The sequence below is a fragment of the Corvus cornix genome, chromosome 9, assembly GCF_000738735.6.
Source record: "Corvus cornix cornix isolate S_Up_H32 chromosome 9, ASM73873v5, whole genome shotgun sequence".
Classification (NCBI taxonomy): Eukaryota; Metazoa; Chordata; class Aves; order Passeriformes; family Corvidae; genus Corvus; species Corvus cornix.
The window spans coordinates 22,960,383-22,984,443 of NC_046339.1; the positions used below are offsets into that span (position 1 = coordinate 22,960,383).

General features: G+C 50.4%; 1 protein-coding gene across 1 annotated transcript; it reads right to left on the minus strand.

Annotated features, from left to right (window-relative positions):
* Positions 1–1,263: 1,263 nt before the first annotated feature.
* THAP4 (THAP domain containing 4) lies at positions 1,264–23,394 on the minus strand. The gene is given in 7 exon segments (XM_039556730.1): positions 1,264–1,599; positions 6,845–6,948; positions 7,861–7,970; positions 9,411–9,570; positions 21,307–22,463; positions 23,317–23,375; positions 23,377–23,394. Coding segments are annotated over 7 exon segments (1,728 nt in total). The 3' UTR covers positions 1,264–1,479.
* Between the last annotated feature and the right edge of the window lie 667 nt (positions 23,395–24,061).

Here is a 24,061-nt window from a genome sequence, read left to right on the forward strand (position 1 = left end):
CACTTTCAACAACCACATTCATCCCTCTCCACCAGTTCTTCAGCCATATCCCACCCTCTACCCAAGATCCCACAATCGTATCCTTCCCTCTCCCACAGCTCCCATTCCCCCAGTGCTGCAGTAATGAGCAAACGGGCAGAAAAACAAGGCAAGGCCCTTCTCAGCATCCCGGTTTTCATTTCAGAGGGGCCATGGAGGCTCCACTACAAATGGGACCAAGGGGAGGAGGTGCAGGTGGTCCCCTGAGGCCAACTCTTCTGCCCCGCTCCCTCAGCAGCCACAATGGACCGTCCTGGCCTGGCCCGTTTCTGTCCAGCTCCTCCAACACTCTCTGGACACGCTGCTGGGGCACGGGGGGGGGGCACTGGAGAATCTCTGGCGCCGGCCACCTCCAGCAGCTGCCTCCTCCTGCTGCTCCTGCTGCTGCCGCTGCCGCCCACCGCGCCACGAAGGGATGGAGGCGGCGGCGGTGGCGACGCGGGGCCAGCCCGGCACGGTTGTCCTGCCCCTGCAGCAGGCGGATGGCCCCAATGGGCTCTTGGCAGATGGGGCAGGTGGCAGCGGCGTCGGGGGCAGCCCGGGGCTGGATGCAGGCGTGGCAGAACACGTGTCCGCAGGGCTCCACGGCAGCGGGGCTGCGGAGGGGATCCACGCAGATGCGGCAGATCCTGACGGCTCGCGGCGCTGCTGGCTCTTGCCTGGCCTCCTCCATTGCTGCTCCCGGACCTGACTCCTCGCAGCTGCTCGCAGGACTCGAAGGCTTGGCTTCCACTGGTGGCACTTGGAGGCTCCTTAGTCACTGGGAGCACTCAGGCTCTGTCAGTCACTGGTGTCATTCAGAGGTTCCTTGGACACTGGCAGCACTCAGAAGCTCCTCAGCTGCTGGTGTGTCACAGGCTGAGTGCTTGCTGGTTCATGGTTGTCCCCCAAATTCTTGTGGTATTCTGCACTGAAGTCTGGCCCTGACCTCCAGCACTGCAGCAATTCCCTTCAAACTGCTGGACAGCACCGTTGGGATGGGGGCCTGTGCCAGCTTCCTCCATCCCAGAGCAAGATGTAGGTGCTCCCTCCCGATACTTAAGCCAAGTTTCACTGGACAGGCTCTGGAGTTCTCAGGGTCTTTCCCTGCAGTGCAAATCCATTCCAGAACCTGCGGCTTCCCCAAAGTTATGCAGGCTGTCCACGAGGCTGGATCTCCAATCCAACACCTACTAATGAACAGGCAGCACACACCGCCCTGCAATCACACCAAAGACACAGCCATAAAAATAAAAGCTTTTTATTTATTTTTTTTATATACCATTACAGAAACATCTGAGTAACATTCTCAACAGGACGGGCAGCTCCGGGGCCCAGGGGACGAGCGCAGGCAGCCGGCTCCAGGGTCTGCCATGCTCTCCGTGCTCCCGAGCTGCTGCTGCTCTTGGTGCACGATGTCCTGCTCCTTGCCCCCAGTGAGGAGACCCGGCACTCCCGGCGTCAGGGCGTCACCTTCTTGTAGGTAATGTGGAAGTGCTGAGTCATGGGCTGCGTAGTGGTTGCCATTGAGACAGTTTGTTCGAGTTTCCCATCGGAATTGAGCCTGAATTTTCTGGTAATCTAAAGGGGGGGTAGGGAAAGAAATAAGGAAATCAAGCAACCAGCATCCACAAGCTAAATCCCTTACACCTGTGCTTTCTGCCCTTTGCCATCCACATGGCTGCTGTCAACACACCACCAAGGAAGGATATCCTCACTACAGCAGGCAAATAAACAAGGAGTTTTCTCCTCTTAAAGAAAGCAGCTCCAAGCCCCTTATCCATGGAACAAGGCAGGTTCATAGAACCACAGAATTAACTGAGTTGGAAAAGACCTTTGAGATCGTCAAGTCCAACCTGTGACCTAACACCACCTTATCAACTAAACCATGGCACTCAGTGCCACATCCAGACTTTTCTTAAACACCTCCAGGGACAGTGACTCCATCCCCACCCTGGACAGCCCATTCCAGTGCCTAATCATGCTTTCTGTGAAGAATTTTTCCTAATGTCCAACCTAAACTTCCCCTGGTGCAGCTTAAGGCTGTGTCCTCTTGTCCTGTCACTGGTTGCCTGGGAGAAGAGACCAAACCCTGTCCACACCTTCCTTTCAGGGAGTTGCAGAGAGTGATCAGGTGTCCCCCTCTGCCTCCTCTTCTCCAGGCTAAACAATCCCAGCACCCTCAGCTGCTCCTCAGAGGACCTGTGTTCCAGACCTTTCACCAGCCCCTCTCTGGATGTGTCCAAGCATCTCAATGGCCTTTCTAAATTGAGGGGCCCAGAACTGGACACAGCACTCGAGGTGCGGCCTCACCAGAGCCGAGCACAGGGAAAGAATGATTTCCCTGCTCCTGCTGGCCACACCATTCCTGATCCAGGCCAGGTGCCATTGGCTTCTTGGCCACCTGGGCACACTGCTGGCTCATGTTCAGCTGCTGTTGGCCAGTACCCCCATGTCCCCATCTGCCTGGCCACTGTCCAGCCACTCTGTCCCCAGCCTGTAGCACTGCAGGGGTTGTTGTGGCCAAAGTGCAGGAGCTGGCACTTGGACTTGTTAAACTTCACACATTGTTAGACTCGGCCCATCTATGCAGCCTGTCCAGGTCGCTGTGCAGAGCCCTCCTACCCTCCAGCAGATCCACACTGGCACCCAGCTGGGTGTCATCCACAGATCTGCTGATGGTGGACTCAATCCCCTTGTCCAGACTATCAATGAAGACATTAAACAGGACTGGGCCCAGCACAGATCCCTGGGGGACACCAGTGGTGACTGGCAGCCAGCTGGATGCAGCACCATCCCCACCACTCTCTGGGCCTGGCCATCCAGCCAGTTCTTAACCCAGTGAAGAGTGCTCCTGTCCAAGCCATGGGCTGCAGCTTTTCCAGGGAATGCTGTGGGACACCGTGTCAAAGGCTCTGCTGAAGTCCAGGTAGACACATCCACAGCCTTCCCCACATCCACCAGTTGGGTCACCTGGTCATAAAAGGAGATCAGGTTGGTCAGGCAGGACCAGCCCCTCCTAAATCCACGCTGGCTGGGTCTGAGCCCCTGGCTGTCCTGTAGGTGCCACGTGACGGCACTCAGGATGATCTGTTCCATAACAGGGGAACTGGGCACTGAGGCCAGGCTGACAGGCCTGGAGTTTCCCAGATCCTCCTTATATGGACAGGGTCACACTGGCACCTCCAGTCCTCTGGGGCCTCCCCAGTGAGGCAGGACTGACAATAAATGATGGAGAGCAGCTTGGGGAGCTCATCCACCAGCTCCCTCATCCCGCTAGGGTGGATCCCATCTGGTCCCAGAGACCTGTGAGCATCTGAGTGACTCGGCACGTCTCTAACTGCTTCCTCCTGGGTTACAAGGGGGCTATTCTGTCCCCATCTACCCACTCTGGAGGCCAGCTGTCCTGAGGAAGACCTGTCTTACTGTTGAAAACTGAGGCAAAGAAGGTGTTGAGTACCTCTGCCTTTTCCTCACCTTCAGCTCCTATATTCCCCCTGCATCCAATAAAGAATAAAGGTTGTCCTCACCCCTCCTTTTGCCCTTAATGTATTTATAAAAACATTTTAGATTATCCTTCACACAAGTGGCCAGATTAAATTCTAATTGGGCTTTTGCCTCTCTAATTTTCTTCCTACATGACCTAGTGACATCTTGAAACACCTCCTGAGTTACATGCCCCTGCCCTGTCCACCACATCCCTCCACCAGAAGGATGGCTCCTGGCTGGCAGCTCAGGGAGGTGGGTGAGACAGCATTCACCAAGGCATTTTGAACCTCAGGTGCTGTTTCAGAAGGATGCAGGGTGTCACTCCAGCTGCCCAGCCCAGCAGAGAATGGCCACGACACCACGTGGATGACACCAGGGCACGGCAGCTGCAAGCACAACTCATTCACAATCACTTCAACCAGCACCATTTAGAAATTCCTAGAATACAGAGGTTTTTCCAAACTCTTCACTTCCTTGAGGTCACTCAAGGGCACGTCCATGAGCTCTTGCCAGTCTGTGTGCTCCATCCTCTCTGTTAACAGAACCCTTGCTATGGCCACAGTGTGCCCTCAAAGCCCACATCTGACAACACTCCTCCCAGAAGCAGAGCTACACAGGGCTGTGGAGGACATGTTGTCATTCCAGCATCCACAGGGCAACAACAGCATGAACAAGGTCACATACAGATGATGTTTGGATTCCTATCTGGTGACTGTAATGCATCAGTGTTCTTCAAATGCCCTAAGAATGAAAACGCAGTTAAAAGGAATACAAAAGTCACTCGTCTTTAACGTGTGTGACTTTAGCTCAGGGCTCCCTGAATGGCCCATTTTTTCCTGAATGGACCATTGCAGACCAGGCAATAAAATCCTAAATGCAAAAGAAGGAAATGAAAGGAACTGGACAAAAATGAAGAGGGAGATTTTTCTCTTAAAAGCAAGCTTCAGGCAAAGGCTGGCTGGTGGAAAAGTGTGAGGCCAAGCTCTCTGTACAGCCAAGACACACGGGGAGACTTCCCACATTGGAGAGGAAACATGAAGCACTGGGAAATGGACATGGGAAATGGCTGAATTCAAGGGAAGCAACATCCACTGCTCTCCCCTTGTCCACAAATCCAGTCCTTTCTTCTCAGAAGTCAACCAGGTCAGCCAGGCACCATTGCTGGTGGTGAAACCACACTGTGTGTGGTGACACTGACCTCCTCCTCCATCTGAGGATGCTGAGATCTCCAGGGGGTGAAGTGAGGCTGAGCAGCTGGACCTCTCCAGCCTGAGTTCAGGCACCTCCCATGTGCCATGGGTCTCCAGCCATTGGGAAATCCCACTAATCTCCACCATCTTTCACAGGTAACACAGCAGCCCTGCAGGTGCATCAGCCAGTGCTCGCAGTACCCACAGCAAGGACTGTCCTGAGCTCTAAAGGTAATTTGAAAACGGGTTGGTCCTCTGGACACTCATCACAAACCCAGTGACTCAACATGAGGGTCTCCCTTACTCCTTATATTTGTCCCTTTAAACATAAACCACTGACCAAGTCTGGGACCAAGACTGGACTCTGCCACACCTGAGCTTCATCAGGAGCCTGGAAAGCAGACAGTCCTCTTGGAACCTTGTGACTCAGTGGGAGGGTCTCCCTTACCCTTTGTGTCTTCAGTCTCCATGTAAATCATTCTAAATTGATTCAAATCCACTTTTCCTTTGGATGTTTCATCTATGAGAAGTTAACAGAGGGAACCTTGCCAGCAAATTTTGTTAAGCTGTGCTCTCCCAAATTTGTATTAAATCTGCATTGATAACACCTTTAAAGGTGATTCTTCAAGCAACCTAAACTGCTCATGACACAGCCTGGTGCAGGAAATGGGCATTCCTGCCTCAGTGACAGCTCAGCCGAGCCACAGCCACCCTGAATCACTTCTCACCAGGAATGCAACAATATGGTGAAGTTTTCTCAAAATGAGCAACTACTGCAGCAGCACATGTGTCCTTCTCACAAACCTGTGGCCTCTTTGTTTCCACAGGCAATTTAAGCTGCTCTTGGTGAATGAGAAAAGGCACTGGGAGCTGGTTCCCTGAAAACCTCTCTCATTCCACACCCTCCTTCACCAGCAAGGGCCTCCCAGATACTCACTAGGACCTGAGCTTCCCTCAGGTACCAGATGAACCTGGACCTCCAGCTCCAGAGCTTCCTTCTTTCAGCCAAAGCCAGCTTCGGAGCCCTCAACTAGAAAGACATCTTCTGGCTTCCTGTGCTTTCCCCTCTCCTCCTGCCAGTCTATCTGCCCACAGTTCAGGCAGTGACTCAAAGAGGACGGTCCCTTTTATTTAAATGTTTGCAGTTAAGAGCTCTGCTCCCCTGCTGACATCCACAGTATCTCATGGCTTTACTTCTGCTACGGGAAGGAGGCAATACAGCTGTTCCTGGGAAAGGGGAATCCCAGCAACTGAAAACATGCATCCAAAGGCAGGGGAGTTGGGACTTTCCAAAGTTAGGACACTCACTATCTATGTAAGCAAGTACAATTTTTGTCTACATCTGCACAAACTTGTGCTCTCTGTTATCTAAGGGTCAGTTTTATAGCACACAAAAACCAGGAGGTGAGAGCTTGTTCAGCCTCGCTGTCTCTCAGCTGCTGTTCAGCCACAACAGCTTCAGATGTGACAGTGACACTTGCAGCAGTGACCTCAGGATGCCACACTGACTCCAGCAGTGCCACTGTACTCACAGTGGCTGTACCCCCACCAGCTCTATCAACAAACCCCTGCTATACACTCAAAAACATCAAAGCCCCAAAAGCAGCCAACCAAAGGTGGAGATGACAGCAAGTGCCAGCCCTACCCTGAAGCCACAGATGGGAAAAGAGACCAGAGCAAGGTGTGAATGCTCTGAAAAGCAAGTGAGCAAGATCTGCAGGTGCTCCTAAAATATCCTCATGAGGCCCAATACTGACCAGACCTTAAATGTGCATCCTCATACCGCAACCAATCCCGAAAACCAGCATTAATAACTAATCCCAGTGCCATAAAAGAGTATTTAGCCAAGACTTTCCTATTTTCTTCCCTAAGGACCTGCTACTGGCCACTGCTGGAGACAGGATTCTGGGTTAGCTGGTCTGATGCAGCCTGTCAGGTTTTATCCTAACGATCCCTCTGGGTCTCGTAATGTACAAAGTATCTTCTGAAGGCTCTTACAGAAAGAATAAGTCAGGATGCCATGCAGTATTTCCAAGAACTCCTGATGGCATTCTGTAATTAAAGCATGCTAAATAACTTATCCTCTCAACTAGACTCCTTCTGGGGCGAGCAATGCTACGGGAATGGCTCACTCTGTGTGCACTCACCTGCTCTACATGGGGCTTCTTGGCAAAGGAGATCCTGGCTATGGAGTGAGAAGCTATAGACAGCTCTTGTCCATTGACCTCCCCTTCCTCCACCTCCACCAGACCTAGGGAAAAGCAAGGGCATACATATTTATTAGGCTGCAAAAGTTATTTAAGCATGTCACAATTACTATTTTGGCCTTTCAGTACTTAAGGGGGGGCTTATAAAAAAGAGGAAGAGGGACTTTTTACACATGCAGACAAGGATAGGACAAGGAGAAAGGTTTTAATCTGTAAGAGGAGAAATTAGGTTAGATATTAGGAAGAAATTCTTCCCTGTAAGGGTGGGGAGGCCCTGGCACAGGTTGCCCAGAGAAACTGTAGCTGCCCCATCCCTGGAAGTGCCCAAGGCCAGGTTGGAATAACCTGGGATAGTGGAAGGTGTCCCTGACCATAGCAGGGAGGTGGGGCAAGATGGGCTTTAAGGTCCCTTCCAACCCAAACCATTCCATGATCTACTAGGCTGTGTTACAGACCAGCACTCCCTAAGAAGAACGGTTTTATTTGCCCTAGCACTACTGACAACTGCAGACCCACACAACCTCAGACAGGGAATGCTGCTCAGAAAAATCCAGCCAGACTTATTCACGCCGTGTGGGATGAGTATCACAGCGCAACTGGCACTCTTCCCTTCAGCACTTGCCATTTTAGATGCAAATTTAAGCATCAACTGGGATTTAACACTGTCACTTATAATAACTGAGATGTGGTTCTCTCTCATTCAGTCCCCATAAGGTCAGGAGTAGCAAGGTGCTACGTCCACACACTGGGAGGTTCTCCTAGTTTAGGAATCACTGTGGGTCCAGCGCCAAAGAGCAGCAATTCTGACAGGGAAAATAATTAAACTAAACTGTGAGAGGTGTGAGAGCTTTCTGGAAAAGTGATGAAATGGCCCAGCAGGGTAAGGATGTCTTCTTTTCCCCAGTGTGGGTGGTAAGGATGTCTTCTTTTCCCCAGTGTGGGTATCAGGTGTGTACCTGTGTTCTGGGCACTGATGAAAGCCACCTTATTAGTGTCAGGTTTGAGGCGGATGAATCCACATTCCCGGTGCATGGGCTTCCTTGTATCCGGATGGAAGGCGTTGAACCTGAGGGGAAATCAGAGCACAAAAGCTGACATGCTTCGCACTCAAAGGATACTTTTTGGCCTGGTTTCCTCTTGTTTAACCACATGAGTGCCTGCAGTACTCTTTCAAGAGTAAAAGACTGACAATGCTTTACAGTTGAGAGATGTAAACCTGGAAAAATATGGTTACTTTACAGAGGCACAGCTATTTCTGAGAACTGGAGTTAAGTCTAAGTTCAGGATTTAGATTTTCCACAGCCCCTGGGTCTTTCTAAGAACTAGCTCAGAAAGCCCTCAGGAACTCAGATGTTTCACAGATGCTGAAGCCACATGCGTCTCAAAAACTTCCTTTTCTCAAGTAAATATCTGGAATTACTCTCTATTTAGCTTTTACACCTGGTGAGTTGGTTTTTCTGTATATTCCTTGTTGTAGGCAGCAAGGGAGCAGACATATTTCTACCATCAACCCCTTCAAAAAGATAAAAAGTTCAGCTCAGATCCTTAGGTATTCTTCAGGAGGCCTTAAGAATCGTAGGTTTGGTCACCCATAATGTGGGTGATTATATGGATCAAAGGAGAAACAAACTCAAATCAGGCAGCTACTCAGTTTGGAGTATTTAAGGGATACAAGGACCATGTTTAACAGCTACTGACTGCTCCAGGAGCCAGGAAACCACAGAGTCTCTGTCCTCCAAGCCTGATGCCTATTTCCCTGGTGCTTCCCAAAGCTCAACAGTTCACAGCTGTGTAACTCCTTGGCACAAAGAAAAGGAGGGGGGAAAAAGAGCAGGTGACTCAAATAAGCAACTGTTCATAAGCTGGGGAGGGAGGAGCAGCCAGAGCACGACTGTCAGAGCTTTGTTTCTTCTGGATATTGGACTAAAGCAGTCACAGGCTGAGCTGGCAGCTCCATCACACTCCAGGAACACAGGGCATCTCTCACACAGCACTTCCATCTTGTAATTCTTCTTTTCTTGGTTTTCCAAGCAACACGCTTCCCAATTCATCCCTCCCAAACGAGCACTGGAGCAGTACTGAGCAGTAGCCAACTTGTCACTTCCCTCCCTCTGGATTTCTTTTGATTTCTCTTAGAACAATCACTTGCAGCCAAAACAAGCAGTTAAGCTACCTGCCTCCTATCCCATATGGTTTGATAAGCACTAATTTTTCTCAGATTTTCACAGTGGTGAAGACTGAGGACCACACCTTAAAATGGACAAACTTGGTAGCCACGCCATAGCTCCTTCATTTATTCTAAGTGAGAGTTTCACAAAGAACGCCAATTAATCACAAGTTTTCAAGGAAAATGAAAGTCAGACTGTGCAGTCACACACCACAACACCATTTTGTTTGGTAGATGAAAATTTGTCTACTTTGCCATTGAAAAGAAACAAATCACCCTGGAGCCATGCCTGCTCCAGTCCAACAGCTGCTGCCAACACAGACAGACCCCTCGACTTACGAGAAGTTGAGCATGGGCTGCCCCACATGAGAGATGTGCACTTCTTCCAGGTACTGGAAAGGCTTCATTGTAGGGAAGGTGCCATCTCCTGGTGGGTCTGAGAGCCAGGTGCCCAGCATCCAGGACAGGGGTTCCATCACAGGGTTCAGCTGGGGAGTCTCTGTGGAGGAAAAGAAAGGAGGAAGAAAGAAAACCTCAGGGATCTGTGCTCTGCAGGTTGTTGTGAGTTGCCTCCAGCTGGCTGGAGGTGAACACGAAACACCTGAGAAATGGTTCAACACCACAGCAATGCTTTTCTTTAGAGCAATGCCAGCTCCAAGGTGGGAGATGGGGAAAAATGAACAGTCCTGGAAAGTGAGCCTGCTTCCAAACCAGCCCTTAGCCATACATAGAGCCCTCTCTTCCAGGTGGTCCATTTCTGACTCCTCTCTGTAGCTTGATCTGAAAAAAAGCCCTCTCCCATCTACATGCAGGGCAGAAGATGACTGAAATCTCAGCATAAAGAATAATCATTAAATGATAATGAAACCTCTAGTGCTCTGGGCTAATCATTCTCAAGCACTGAGTGCATACTGTTCCTGCTTGTTTCAGAGGCCAAGGAAACAAGCCCTCACATCAAAAGAAAATCAGGCTGTGTACATATTCAAGATCAAAGTTTGGCTATAATATTTTTTTTTAAGAGGTTAACAATGACCTGAACTTGTACAAAGAGACAAGCAGGGATCATTCAGAAGCTGTACTGCTTAGGCTCTGGACTAAAACAAACATTTTAAAAAGTGCCTCTAAGGTAAAGAGTAAATGGAAGAGAAAGATACTTCCCTTTGTCACTGCAGTTATTAAAAAGCAACCAAGGTCTGTTTCACAAAGTTAAAACTTCTTTAACAAGTGATTTTACAGAACCACAGAATAAGCTGAGCTGGAAGGAACCCACAAGGATCATCCAGTTCAACTCCTGGCCCTGCACAGGACCATCCCAAAGAGTCACACCATGTGCCTGAGAGCATTGCACAAATGCTTCTTGAACTCTGTCAGGCTTGGTGCTGTAGGAGAGCTTTGATAAACACTTTTGCATTTTACTTTCAGAGGTTGTGACCTGAAAAAAATACATCAGGAAAATGGAGACAGACAATTTAAAGCCACATGAAGAGCAGAGCCGATCCATTACTAAGGTGGGAAAGCAAAACTTCACCTATGGGATGTCAGGAAAGATGGATTCCCACACAAACGGGGTGCCTGCTACTCTCAGTGTCTGTTATGCAGACAAATATGACTGAAGTATGCTTAAAGCATGTCCTCCTCCCCCCCATGGGATAAATGCTTTGTACTGGCAAGGTGGGCGTTGCAGGGGGGTGTTTTCCACACCTAGTGAGATCAAGAATACAAGAACAAGCTGCCTGTCTGGCTGGTCTAAAAGGAACAGACTCAACTGCAGGGAGCAATCACGACCTAAAAGAGTAAGGCCGTGGTCAAAATTCGCTTGACCAGTCTGAGTTTTGCTGTGCTCTTTACAAAATGCCAGGCTAAAACACTAAGCAAGGAGAAAGAACACACAGTCCACACCTGAAATGCCAAAGGAGAAGGAACAGCAGCTTTCCTGGGTAAAAGAAACCACTTGTGGTACTCATTCTCCCACAGACAGCAGGTTTTAAAAGCCAGCCCATGTCAGCAAAGTGCTGCTACTTACTCTGCTTTATCCTGAAGTATTTTGCAAGGGAAACAACATGAGGAAACAAGAGAGCTCACTAGGAAATAGGTGGTAAAAGTGTACAGCATCAGAGCCAGGATCTGTAGAACACCCTGTCAGACTGTGCATTCCCCAGCAGCTTACCCAGGACTTGGAAAGGAGTTCCCACAATCTGTACAGCAGTGTCAGTGTACTGGACAGTATTTCCTTGTACTCACCTTCCCAGTTCCATGAGGAGAGCACACAGTTCTGTGGGTAAGGAGTGTACTGCTCCTCCCTCCAACTGGTGTTTGCCTTTCACTCACCACTACATTTCTTTCCAAGCTTTTTGCAGGCTCATCTCCCGTGACTGAACCGAAAAGCATAGCTTTGGAAAAGCTGCAGGAGCCTGCAGCCTGGGCTGCTGCTGCCCTCTCCTGGGTCAGCATCCCAGGAGCAGGATGGTTTCTGTCACTATACTGCTTTCATAGGGCACCTCCCTTTCTTCTGCTTGCATTTCAGGAAAAAGCATCAAAACAACAGATGAAAGGAATGGCTTCAGCCATTCCCACTCTTTAGACTTGATTATAAACCAAGAGAGGCCAAGTGATCGTTCCCAGCACCCCCAGCTTGATCCCACTGCCCTGCTGTGCAGTGTCCAGCCTGGCTGGAGGTGCCTGACCCGGCAAGGTGGTCTCACTCCCAAAGAGCTGGAATTCCAGGCAGCTGAAAAGTGAAGATGTAACTGTACATCCTGAAGTCTCTGGCACCTGGACAAACACTATGGCCAAGTGACCACTGTTAGTTTTCCAAACTACCTAGATGGCAGCAAAGCCAGTGAGTTCTTTAGTTCTCAAGTGGCTTGGTGAAGTTGAGAGCAGCAGAAGTGAATAAGGACCAGGGACTCAGTGAAGTGCAGGTGAGTACAGACATCCTGATCTCATCCCATGCAGTGCTCTTCTTAGCTTCAGTGTTGGTCTCTGCCTGGTGCACTAAGACTTTTTTTTCCTTCCTGGCAGCCTTCTGTGATGGAAGGCTGGGCTGGGAGAGTGGAAAAGCAAGAGGGAGGCAGACAGGAGAGAGTCTGACTGAATCCATCCAAAAAAAAAAGGAGTCATCTGAAAAGAAATTTGCTTTTTTATGTCGTGGTTGGGGCAGGTAAATGCAAGACTATTGTAGCAACAAGAAGTTCTTTGCTGAGCTGCTTTGTTTCAAACTTCAGGTTTATAGATACAGTCACTGTCAAGAGAAACTCCTCTGACACTGATGAAGGAGCCCGTACATCCCTTTTTAAAGGTCTTAACTCCTGGCATACCATTTTTTCAAAAAACCCCACTAATGTGGCTTAAAAAGTAAGTGTATGATGGTATCAGGAACACAAATGACATCTGAGAATTTGCAGCACAAGAGAATCTGGTCACCCTTGTGTACACTTAAAGCTTCACACTCAGGAGGCCCTCTTAATGCTGATTCTCTTGCATTCATATGCACAGCTCCTCTTTTACCTAGCAACAGGGAAGCTCTCTCTGTATCCTCTTTCTTAACAAGGGACATTCCTGGAGTCACCATCTCCTACCAGATGACACACCTTCTGGAAGCCATTAGGGATCCAGCATCTCCCCTTACACCACAACCTGGTGCAGTGGAAGGTGTCCCTGCCCACGGCAAGGGGTTGGAACAAGATAAGCTTTAAGGTCTCTTCAACCCCAACCATCCTGTGGTTCTACAAAATCTCACTGAAATCAGCCACGACACTCATGAGTTGTAACAGTTTGGGAGGCAAAACCACACACCCATAAGCAACCTGATCACCTTGGTCTCTTTCCTTCACGAAGCCACTCAGGCCACAACTGCCCTGAGCACAGAGGTCAGCTCCATTTCACCACCTGACACCGCTCCATCCCTCCAAACTCACAGACAGACTGTTCCTACATCCTTTCCATTCCCGGAGGGTTTACAAGTCAAATCCCACCCTGCACTGTAACACAGTCAGCCTGGAACTGGCTGTCCAGGCTTTGCAACAGGAGATACTGAGCTCTCCCTGCCATGAGACAAACCAGACAGAGCAGCTGGACAGCCCCCTCAGGCCATGTCTACACAGCCGGCGTGGCTCTCAAGTGGGATCCCTGGCACAGAAAGCTAAGCTGGCACGAATTCCTACACAGCTTTATCAGTGAAGCTGCAGCGAGCGGCCAGCCGGTTGCTAACAAGGCAGCTAACCAATTTCCTTGAGCTGGGGAACACTTCTTGCAGAAAACTTGAGAAAAACACCCATACAAACAACAAAAAGAAACACCCCACCAAAATACCCCAAAACAAATCCCCAAACAAACTCCCAGATTCTTCAAAGTGTGGGGTCTGCAGCATCAGCTGAGCAGTTCCCTGCAGATCTTCCTTCAGCACAGTTGCTCACTGGGTTTAAATCATCATCATCATCATCAAGGTTCTGGTAATTAAGGAGCAGCCTCGTTCAGCATATTCTGTCCATATTTAAGTACAGAAGGTGGCTTTAGACTCTGCTGCTCTGCCCTGAGAGTTGCACCCCTTTGGGCACTTTGCTGATGCTCTCCCCAGCAAACCAGTAAAACATTCCTGGCACTGATGTGCTCTAGCTCCATCAGAGAATATCCTTGAGTTGGAAGGGACCTGTCAGGACCGAGTACATTTCCTGGTCCTGCACCAGACACCCCAAGAATGACACCGTGTGCTGGAGAGCATTGTCAAAACACTTCTTGAACTCAGACAGGCTTGGTGCTGTGACGACTTCCTTGGGGAGCATGTTCCAGTGCCCAACCATCCTCTGAATGAAAAACCTTTTCCTGATGTCTGACCTAAACCTCCCCAACTCAGCTTCACACCATTTCCTCGAGTCCTGTCACTGGTCCCAAGAGTGAAGAGGTTGGTACCTGCCCCTCCACTTCCCCGTGGGAGGATGTTAAGAGCACAGTGAGATCTGACCTCAGTCTCCTCCAGCTAAAACAAACCAAGTGCCCTCAGCCACTCCCACATAAGGCCTCTCCAGACCCCTCCCCATCCTCGTGGCCTCCTTTGGACACTCTCTAATACCTTAATGTCTTTTTCATACTGTGGTGCCCAAACCTGCCCCCAGCACTTGAGGTGAGGCCGCCCCAGTGCAGAGCAGAGCAGGGCAATCCCCTCCCTGGCCCATCTGGCAATGCTGGGCCTGATGTGCCCCAGGCATATGCTGACTCATATTGAACTTGCCATGGACCAGGACCCCCAGGTCCCTTCTCACAGCTGCTCTCCAGCCCTACCCCTAACCCAGTCCATACACACAGCCAGGCTGGCTCTGTCCCAGGTGCAGAATCCAGCACCTGCCCTTGTTAAACCCCACACAGTTGGTGATTGCCTATCTCTGGTTTGTCAAGGGCTCTCCGCCCTTGAGAGAGACAACAGCTCCTCCAGTTTGGTGATGGCTGCAAACTCACTTAGTATTCCTTCAAGTCCTGTGACCAAGTTGTTAACGAGGATGTTGAAGAGAATAAGGTCGAGGATGGAGACCTGTGGGACCCCACCAGTGACCAGTGCCAGCCTGGTGTCACCCCAGTCACTGTCACCCGTTGTGCCTGACCCGTGAGCCAGCTGTTCACTCATCACATAACAGTTATCCAGCTCTGGGCTGGACATTTTGTCCAGCAGGATCCTGTAAGAGACAGTATCAAAAGCTTTGCTGAAGTCCAAAAAGATTCCACCTCCCGGCTTTCCTGGATCAACCAGGCGAGTTACCCCGTCATAGAAGGAAATCAGGTTTGACAAGCAGGACTTTCCCCTCACGAAGCTGTGCTGGCTGTGACTGATGCTTGCGTTGTCCACTAGGTGTTTTTCAGTGCTTCCCAGAATAATCTTTTCCATGATTTTACCAGGCACTGAATTGAGACCAACAGGCCTGTTGTCTCTGGAGTCCTCCTTCTTGCCCTTCTTGAAAATCAGGACAACACTCATCAGCTTCCAGTCAACCTCTGTGGATTCCCAAGACTGCTCAAAAATCAATCATCGAGAGAGGCATTGCAATAACATCAGCAGCTCCTTGAGGATTCTTGGATGAATCCCATCAGGTTCCACAGATTTGTAGGGATCCAGCTGGAGCAGCAGATCCCACACAACTTTTAGGTCAACTGGGAGTTGATCATTCTCACAGTCATGGTCCTTCAGCTCATGGCACTGAGACCCACCATCCATGTTGAAAAGAGAGGCAAAGAAAGCATTAAGCACCTTTGCCTTGTCCCTGTCCCTGTTTGTGAGGTGACCATCCTCATCCTGGAATGGGGCAATGTTATTTCTAAACTGCTTTTTGCCATTTATATATTTGAAAAAAATATTTTTATTCTCCACAGTTCTGGCAGCTTCAACTCCAATTTAGCTTTACCTGGATGAATTGTCTCCCAACGTGGGGAGCAGCATCTCTACGTTCTTCCCATGTCACCCGACCTTGCTTCCACTGGGCACACACCTTCCTTTTCCAGCTTATTTCCAAGAGAAGATCCCTGGTCAGCCAAGCCAGCCTTCTGCCAGCCTGCCTGACTTCTGACATTTAGGAATTGCTGTTCCTGTGCCCTTAGGAGATGATGTTTAAAAGCGACCAGCACTGATGGACTGCAGCACCTGCAAAAACATTTCCCAGGGGACCCTACTCACTAACTCCCCGAGCAGCCTGAGGTCTGCTCTCCTCATGGCCAGAGTTGAGGTTTTTCTGGCACTTTTCCTCCTGTCACCAGAGATTTTAAACTTGATGGCTCTGTGGTCGATGTGGCTCAGTTGGTCCCAATGCTGACTTTGCTCATGAGATCCTCTCTGCTGACAAGCAGGAGATCAAGATAATCTTTCCAAGTCAGCTCCCTGAGGACCTGTTCCATAAAGCTGTGATGCAGGTGTTTTAGGAACCTTCTGGCCTGGGTTGTATCACCTGTGTGATGATCCCAGTTAATTTCTGGCAGGTTGAAGTCCTCCAGGGCAGTTGACTTGGAACCATACCTTAGTTCCTCAAAGAATAATTTGTCAGTGTCATCATCCTGGCTGGGAGGTCCAGAGTAGACTCCCACAGCGACATCTGCATTATTTGTCTGCCCCTTGACTCTTATCCAAAGACATTCTTATCTCGACTGTGCCACTGCCAACCGTGAGCTCCAGACACTCCAACCCTTCTAACACACAGCACCACCCCCCTCTCTCTCCTGCCCTGCCCATCCCTCCTGAAGAGCCTGGAACTGTTCATCAGGGCACTCCCACCACAGGACTCATCCCACCAGGCTTCACTTATGCCAGTGATGTCAGATCTCTGGGACTGGGCCAAAGCTTCAAGCTCCTCGTAGGTCCCTGATGCTGGGTGCGGTAATGCAGAGACATTTCAGGTGTGGTACATTGTAGCCAACACCTGGTAAAGCAGATTGAGGGATGCCATTAGTGCTCCTTTCCTCAAGTTTAGGCACTGCAGCCCATTGCTCATCACTGGTGACTCTGGCTTTGTCCCTTTCCCCTTTCCCAGCTAGTTTAAGGCCCTATCAACAAGTGCTGCCAGCCCCTGTGCTAGAACTGTTTTTCCCCTTAAGAAAGATGCATCCCACCAGGTGTCAGCAGACCAGCTGTTGAACAGATCACTCCATCTCTGCCCCAAAAGCTGGGAATGTGGTTATATTCACAAATTTTCATGTTATAGACTCAGTAATTAATTTCATAGCCAAGTGCCAAGGTGGTATTGCCTCTGTGGTAAAAGCTCCAGTGCCTGTAGTCACTGCCAGAGTTCTGCTTTACGAAATACAGAGAAAACATTTTTTTAAATTATACTCTTATGAGAAACCAAACACCCTACCTGAGCTCAGTCTGACTTTCTCTCGTGCTTTCCTTAGTTTGCTGTTTCATTGCTTACTAGCTGCAAGCTGGGTTTTTGCTGTGAGTCACTGCCGACTCGCTGCAAAATTAAATGCTTAATGCACAAACTCTATAGACTATTAGGCAAAAAAAAAAACCAAACTGGAAAGAACAAGACCATCCCACCGAAAAAAACCAAACAGCAGTGCAAAAAGGCTAGTTTCCTCCCTTCCAAGTGCCTTTCTCTCCAAGGAAGAGGTCAAAGAGCCACCTTCCTCAACCAAAGTCCCAAAGCTGGCGCGCCTGCACACTGCTTGCTCCTGTGCTGAGCACAAAACAGTTCACCTCCCACCCAAGTGCTCAGGCCACAGTCTTACCCAACCCCTCTCGAGATACCTTCTGCCATGGATTCAGCCCCACTCTTAGCCTATGCACACATATTCCTACTCCTTATCTCATTCTCAGTTTCCTTTATAGCTCCCTTGTTCTTTGTAACGCTCACCCTATGGACCAGCTTTCTACCCTGGCCGTTCCCATCCCAGACAGGGCACAAAAAAAATCACAAGCAGCACCTGCTGTCTCAGAACAAAAGCAGTTTTCTTCCAAAATCTAGCTCCAAGTTAACATGCAACCGCCAGGCTAGCAGTGCCTGCCCTGGTGGAGGCAATTTCCCTGACAGCGCATCTCTGTGACCCATTAGACACATTTCATTTTCAAGCTGAACTGGACAGCAGCCCATTGCTGGTCCAGGGCTTCTCAGACAGGTGAAAGCACAGCAACCTCCATCCATGCACAGCCCCACTTCTCACTGCCAGTGAGGATCGGGATTTTGCTATTCGTTTGCTGCAGCACGAATGAAATCTGTTGCCACCACAATGGGCAACATCACTTCAGGCCCCACAGACCAGGCATCAGTGCTCCACCTCAGCACAAAACCACGCATTAAGTGTTCAGTCCTTCTGCTTGCCCCGAAGTTCACCAACTGTGCTTCATTTGCATGTCAAAAGTACTGTAAATGACCCCATTTCTACACTGGCTTTGCACAAATATTCGAAGACAAATCCAAGCCAAATTTCCCACAGATTCCTAGCAGAGTTCTAACCATTTTTCACATGAACTCATTTTGCAAACTCTCCTGCCTTTAATATGACCTTCATGAAAACAGACATGCAGCATGGAAGAGGCTCCTCAGAGCAGCAGAACCCTAAGAGCTTTACCTCTCTGATGAACACAGAAACTCGAATCCCATGGAATCCTACCTGTGTCTGCTCCATGCCAAGCCATATTCGCAGATGTTTTGCTATTTGCTCCACCTGCAGCCCCCCCCGCCCCTAGAAAGTGCTTTGCGCAGGGTGGTAAGATGGCTATGAGGGAAGTGAGCTCATGTTTGGGTAGGACACTGGTCCCGCTGCCTGCTGGGAGATGTAGTTTTACAGCGGGACCAAAGTGGGGCACGACAAGAGGAGGTGGTGTTGTGGAAGGAACAGCTGGGATCTCCTGTCTGAGCGAGCACACCTGATGCAGCAGAGCTGCGAGACCTTCATGCAGAACAAGATGGTCAGACAGCACTTGTGTGGCAGAGGACAGTGCTGTTAGAACAGTCATGCCTTCCCCAGGACACGTCCCTGGTTGCTTGCTGGCTCTCCCTCATTTCTCCCAGTGCATCCTGCCATCCTCTAGAAGCTCCATCTAATCCTGTCCTGCCTGGTACACTTAACACTGTGCCTAAGCATGCTTATCTGCCAACAGCATTCCTCAGCCTTCAGTCCATGGACCTCAGAAGTAGCCCACGAAACAGAAGGAAACATTTTCCTACCAAACAAACGACTAAATTCAACATTTAGATGGAAAAGGCCACCATGGCAGCTGTGCTGTGCTGGAGACAGCCTGGAGCTCCTCCTAAACCAATGAGTCGATCCCCCTGGTAAGACAGGTTGGGAAACACAGCTCAAGCACATCGTGACAGCTGGAGTTGGGAGCCACTTGCCCAGCCTGAGTCAGCCGGCCTCAAGCGTGGCTGGCAGGCACTGCTGTGCAGCACTCCTGCAGAAACCTGCTCTTCCCAGCCGCCTGCAGCTTGGATACAGCCAGCAGAAATTTATTTGTCTCATTAGAGGCAAATACGTGAGAACTAGCACCGAAATGAAGTTCTGCTGAGTGGGTGTGGGCCTAAAGTCGGTGTTTTGTGCTCAGGATTTTGTGGAAATGGCTGAACGTCAGGGATGCAGACAGGTAACAACCTGCAGGGTCAGTCCAGTCAGGTGCTTATACTCAAGGAACTGCCTTCAGCAGAAAAAAAATAAATGCAGGCTCAGGTTCACAGCTAAAACATCACCTCAACCACACATCAGATGACTCCAGACAACTGAGACAGAGCTACTAATGAAGACTATTATTAACCTAATGTGTTACCTGACTGTATTTTTATGAATACAAAAAGCCTTTCTTAACTCAGCTCTGCATCACAGTAAAACTCAAGTGTCTGGGCATGAACCAGACTCTGCCTGGCAGCAGCTGGCTGCACTTCATCAGCTATTTTCACTATTGCTATGAGCACACGAAAGAGTCCAATACAGAAGAGCACCAAAATAAAGCTAAAAAATAATAATAATAAAAAAAAAAAGCCAGTGAGTCACCAACAAACCCTTTAAAAAAGTTCCCAGCCAAAGGGTTCCAAACTTCCCATCATGCCAAGCTGCAAATGCCAAAATGGTTCATTTTCACACACTCATCTCCAGTTTTGTTGACAAAAGATGGCAGAATGGGTAATGAATTGGTCAATTCATTAAGAAAAATTATGTTTTCCCTTATAAAATAGGGTATGTAACTCATATATTAAGAATATCTTTTACAAGAACATAAAATTCTCACTTCTCAAAGACATATGTATAAAAACATTAATCTTGGGAAAACGGAGAAAAATCACAGTGCTTGCCAGAATAAAGAAAAACATCCTTAAAGATACTCCTTCTGCAATTAGTATCTTAGTGAAGGTATTCCAACTAAGCTAGACACCTTTTAAAATATATATATAAAAATAAATATTTCATATACATACATATAGGAATGGCAACTACGGAACCCTAAAATTGTATTTAGTTATTTTCCTTAGTTTGACACCTAAACAATACAAAAACATAGGCCAGAAGGTACAAACAAGATGATGCTGATTTCCCAGGGGAAAACTTGTCCCCCTCTACCCAAATCAAAGTGTGAGTTTCCCCATACTTTGGAAAATTAGATACATATGGGAAAGGTAGCACTGGGTGTCGACCTTCATGCATTTTGTTAGGGTCTACTTTCCTCTTTCAGTGAGGAAGTTGGCTGTGCTGTAACAGCCTGGAGAACGTGCCCACCTATGCCAGCATCACCCTTCTGATTGTCCAACAGCTCCAGAAGAAGCCATGAAGTTTTTCTCCTAAAGGAAAAGTGAGAATTAGCCATCAGGAGACACCCGACCCTCCACGGGTGATGACTTCTCCAAGCAAGCCCCACATCACAAATCCTTCCCAAGGCAACCCAGTGTTTTCTCAGCAGCCACACACACACCACCATTAGATGGTCCTAAACTCTTGCCCTGAATTGCACCTTGCAACCACAAATTGTGCACAAATTCTACATTAAAAGACACTCTTTCTTGCAGTTATGGCCCAATTTGACTTCTAGGTAACAAACATTTTACATGACCTCATCCCTCACTGAGTTCCCCTATACTTTCAGGTGCTTAATTACTATTTTTGGCATTGATAGAGAAGCATTCTCCATCACTCCCCGCTTTGTTTCCTGACTTCTGCCTTCCAAGGGAGGAAAGGATCAAAGCAAACACAGACATTTGCTCACAAATCGTGACCTCAGTGTGCACCATGACATTGTCATATTTGATACCTCCCACCTCACTTATATTTCCTGTATCCTGAGCGCAGCATATGAAATCCAAGATCAAAACTACTTCTTACGCCACTGAGGACAATAATGGCTTTCCCAGATACCTGCTGCTAGGACAGCTCATTAACACACCAAAAATAAAAAAAAAAAATCACAGGCACGCTCCAAAGGAAGAAGGAAAATCCTAACAGGAGCCACTGGGTGATCAGTGACAAACAAGCTAAAATAATCCAGAAAGAAAATAAAAGAAAATAAATTCATCAGGAGAATTGCCAGCAACACCACAACCCAAGTTCCCATTCCACATCTTGGAAAGGTTAGGGATATAAGAGTTAACTGGTGTGCCCACTGAGCGAATTCTTGAATCTGTATCCGTTGGTCTAACACAAGCTGCTGCTTCTCCTTCCCAAAATGTCCCTTTCTCATACTTTTTCCCCATCACACCTTTACAGCCTCCATCTCAAACGGCCCCTAAGAAAACAGGGAGTTCCGCCTCGGTGCAGCACCCCTGGGAATACTAACCACAGTCCTGGGATATCAGGCTGTTCAAGTAAGGGAAACTGTTCCGCTTCATCTCATCCAGCTTCTCCTTCAGCTTCCTGACTTGGCTGTCAGAGCGGCTGATCCTTTGCCTCAGAAGTTTCAGCTCTCCATTCTTCTTCTCCACCTGCTCCCGCAAGCAGCACACCTGGCTCTTGCTCTGCCGGGAGGAGAAGCAGTACGAGTGGAGGGAGTCGATGAGCTTGCAGGCCCCCGAGGCCGACATGATCACCTCGTTGATGGACATGGGGTTGGCGTCCGTGTCACCCTTCCGCCCCACCACGGCCTCGGTGGCTGGCCGAGGGGTCAGGTCTGCCGGCGACGCCGACAGGCCCTGGGAGGGTTTCTGGGGGGTCGCGGTGAGGGACGACGTCGGGGACACTTCTGCGACGGCCTTGTCATGGCCCAAGAGGTGGCTGCTGCAGCTCGGTTCCACCTCTCTCTTTGGCCTTTTCCTTTCTAGCTGCTCTTTGGGGAGAGACGGCCTCTCCCTGGCGTGCTTGGAGGAAAAGCTGTACGAGTGGAGGGAGCCGATGAACTTGCAAGCACCAGAGGCAGGAGGGGTGAAGTCGTCCACCGACACGCCGCTTCTGTCTGCCACCCAGCTCCCCGCCCAGCTGCCCCTGGCACAGTCCTCCACAGGAGACCTCTCAGGCTTTGTCTGAGCTCCAGGCTTCGCACCCAAATGATCCCCTAACGTCCTTCTCCGAGGGCCGTCCAGCTGGCTGTGGAGGGCCTCTTCCTCCTCGGACATCGATCCCATTTCCTCTTTCAGAGTGGCCTCCTCCATCTCTTTCGTCCCTTGCATCACCATGAAGTCCTGGCCAGAAGACGGGGCCCTCTGCGCTACCTCACCGCCTCCTTCCCGCAGGGCCTCCCCATCCCGCACCGGCACCTGCCTGGCTATTTTCCTTCGGCTCCTGACATAATCCAGCTTGTCGTGCTTCTTCTCCACGAGCTGGAAGATGGTAGGGACAGCAGTGGGCTTCAGCAACCGGTGCTGGTCTTCCAGCCGCTTGGAAAAACTGTCTTTGGTGAAATGCTCACTGCAAAGAAAGGAATACTTGGTGGGAGTCCAGTTGTCCCTCTGAACAGCTTTCAGCCACTGAATCAAGCGCTTTGAATCCTTCAGAGGGAACCTAAAAAAGGAACAGACAAAACCCACAAAAAAATAAGCTACATTTTGGAAATCAGAAGGGTTGGTACTTTTAGAATCACAGAACCATGGAATCATAGAATTGTTGAGGTTGGAAAAGACATTTAAGATGACCAAGTTCAAGGCGATGGCCAGGATTAGGAGATTTCGAGCAAAGTTGTGTTTTGATAAATTACACTCATTTAAGAATTATTTCACTTTGGGCTGAAATATTTGATATTCATTTGCTGCATCAACAGCTCCACTTCACGAAAAGCGCAGGACTAAAAGGAGTTGTTTCCATTTTCATCAGCAATCGATCCATTATTCCGCTCACCAGCCCCACGAGGAACAGCCTGTCCACAAGGAAGGGGGATGTGACCACCACCAAAACACCCAGCTCAGCCAACACGCTGCCCAGCAATGCCTCCGTAACCCGGGTGCTGCTTACACCGGGTGTGTTTAATAACATTTAATTAGGTGTAGAAATGTCTGGAGTAGAAGAAAGCCCCTGAGCAGAGGAACCAGGTTCCGTTTCCAATGGGACTCCCGAGACAGGGACTTCCCCCGGGGACTCACCGCCGGCAGCATCCCCGGCGAGGGATGAGCCGGAGGACGGGCCGCGGGGGCACAGACCGGGGGAGGGTCGGGGCGACAGGCCAGGAAGGCCCCGGGCCCCGTGGCGAGGGGCGCTCCCGCTGCCCGGCCGGGGCTGGAGGATCCGGGAGCCCCGAGCCGGTTTCCCCTGAGGGAACAAAGGGCAGCCGCTGACGTGGGGGCCCGGCGGGGGGAGCGGGACCGGGGCGCAGGCGGCCCGGCCGCGGCACTTGCGGCGGGGCCGGGCGGGCCGCCCTTACCTGTGGAAGGAGACGGCGCCGCGGCACGCCTTGCCCTGCCGGTTGGAGCAGTTGGCGGCCGGCGCAGCAGATCACCATCTCCGGCCGCCGCCGCCCTCGGCCGGCCGGGCCCGCCCCGGCCCCGCCCGGCCCCGCCGCGCCGCCGTACGGCAAGATGGCGGAGCCGGGTCACCCCGGCGCCCCTCGCCGCTGGGGAAGGGGTTTCTGTACGGCACAACATGGCGGCCGCCACACGGCCGCCGCCATTTTGGCGGAGCTGCAGCCGTACGGCGCGGGGCAGGTGGGGGAAAGGGGGGGTTCGCTCCCGGCGCCTCTCGCTTGCCTCGTGGGCGCTGCTGGCGTCCGCCTCCCGACGAGCCTCTCGGTCCGTGACAGCCAAGCCGTGAAAGGCGTCTCCGAGTGGGGCGGGCATGGTGGAGGGGGTTACTCACACGGGTACTCTCGGGGAAGGAGGGGCGGGGCTCAGCCGGCGCCGTACAACGCGATGGCGGCGCCCGCTTATCACATCTTTCCTAGGAATACGTGTCACGGGATACACTCGCCGGCGCTCTGTGCAAGGAGCGGAGACCTCACACTCCGCGCCGCCCTCTAGCCCCGGCCCGGCCCCACCGCCGGCCCGCTGCCTCCCCACGCTCCGCGTCGCCCCTCCGTACGGCAACATGGCAGCTCCCGTGCCCGGAGAGCGCGGCGCGTAGCGCCCAGCTGTGACGAGCGCCACCGACAGCCAATCGGCGCGGAGGCCGGC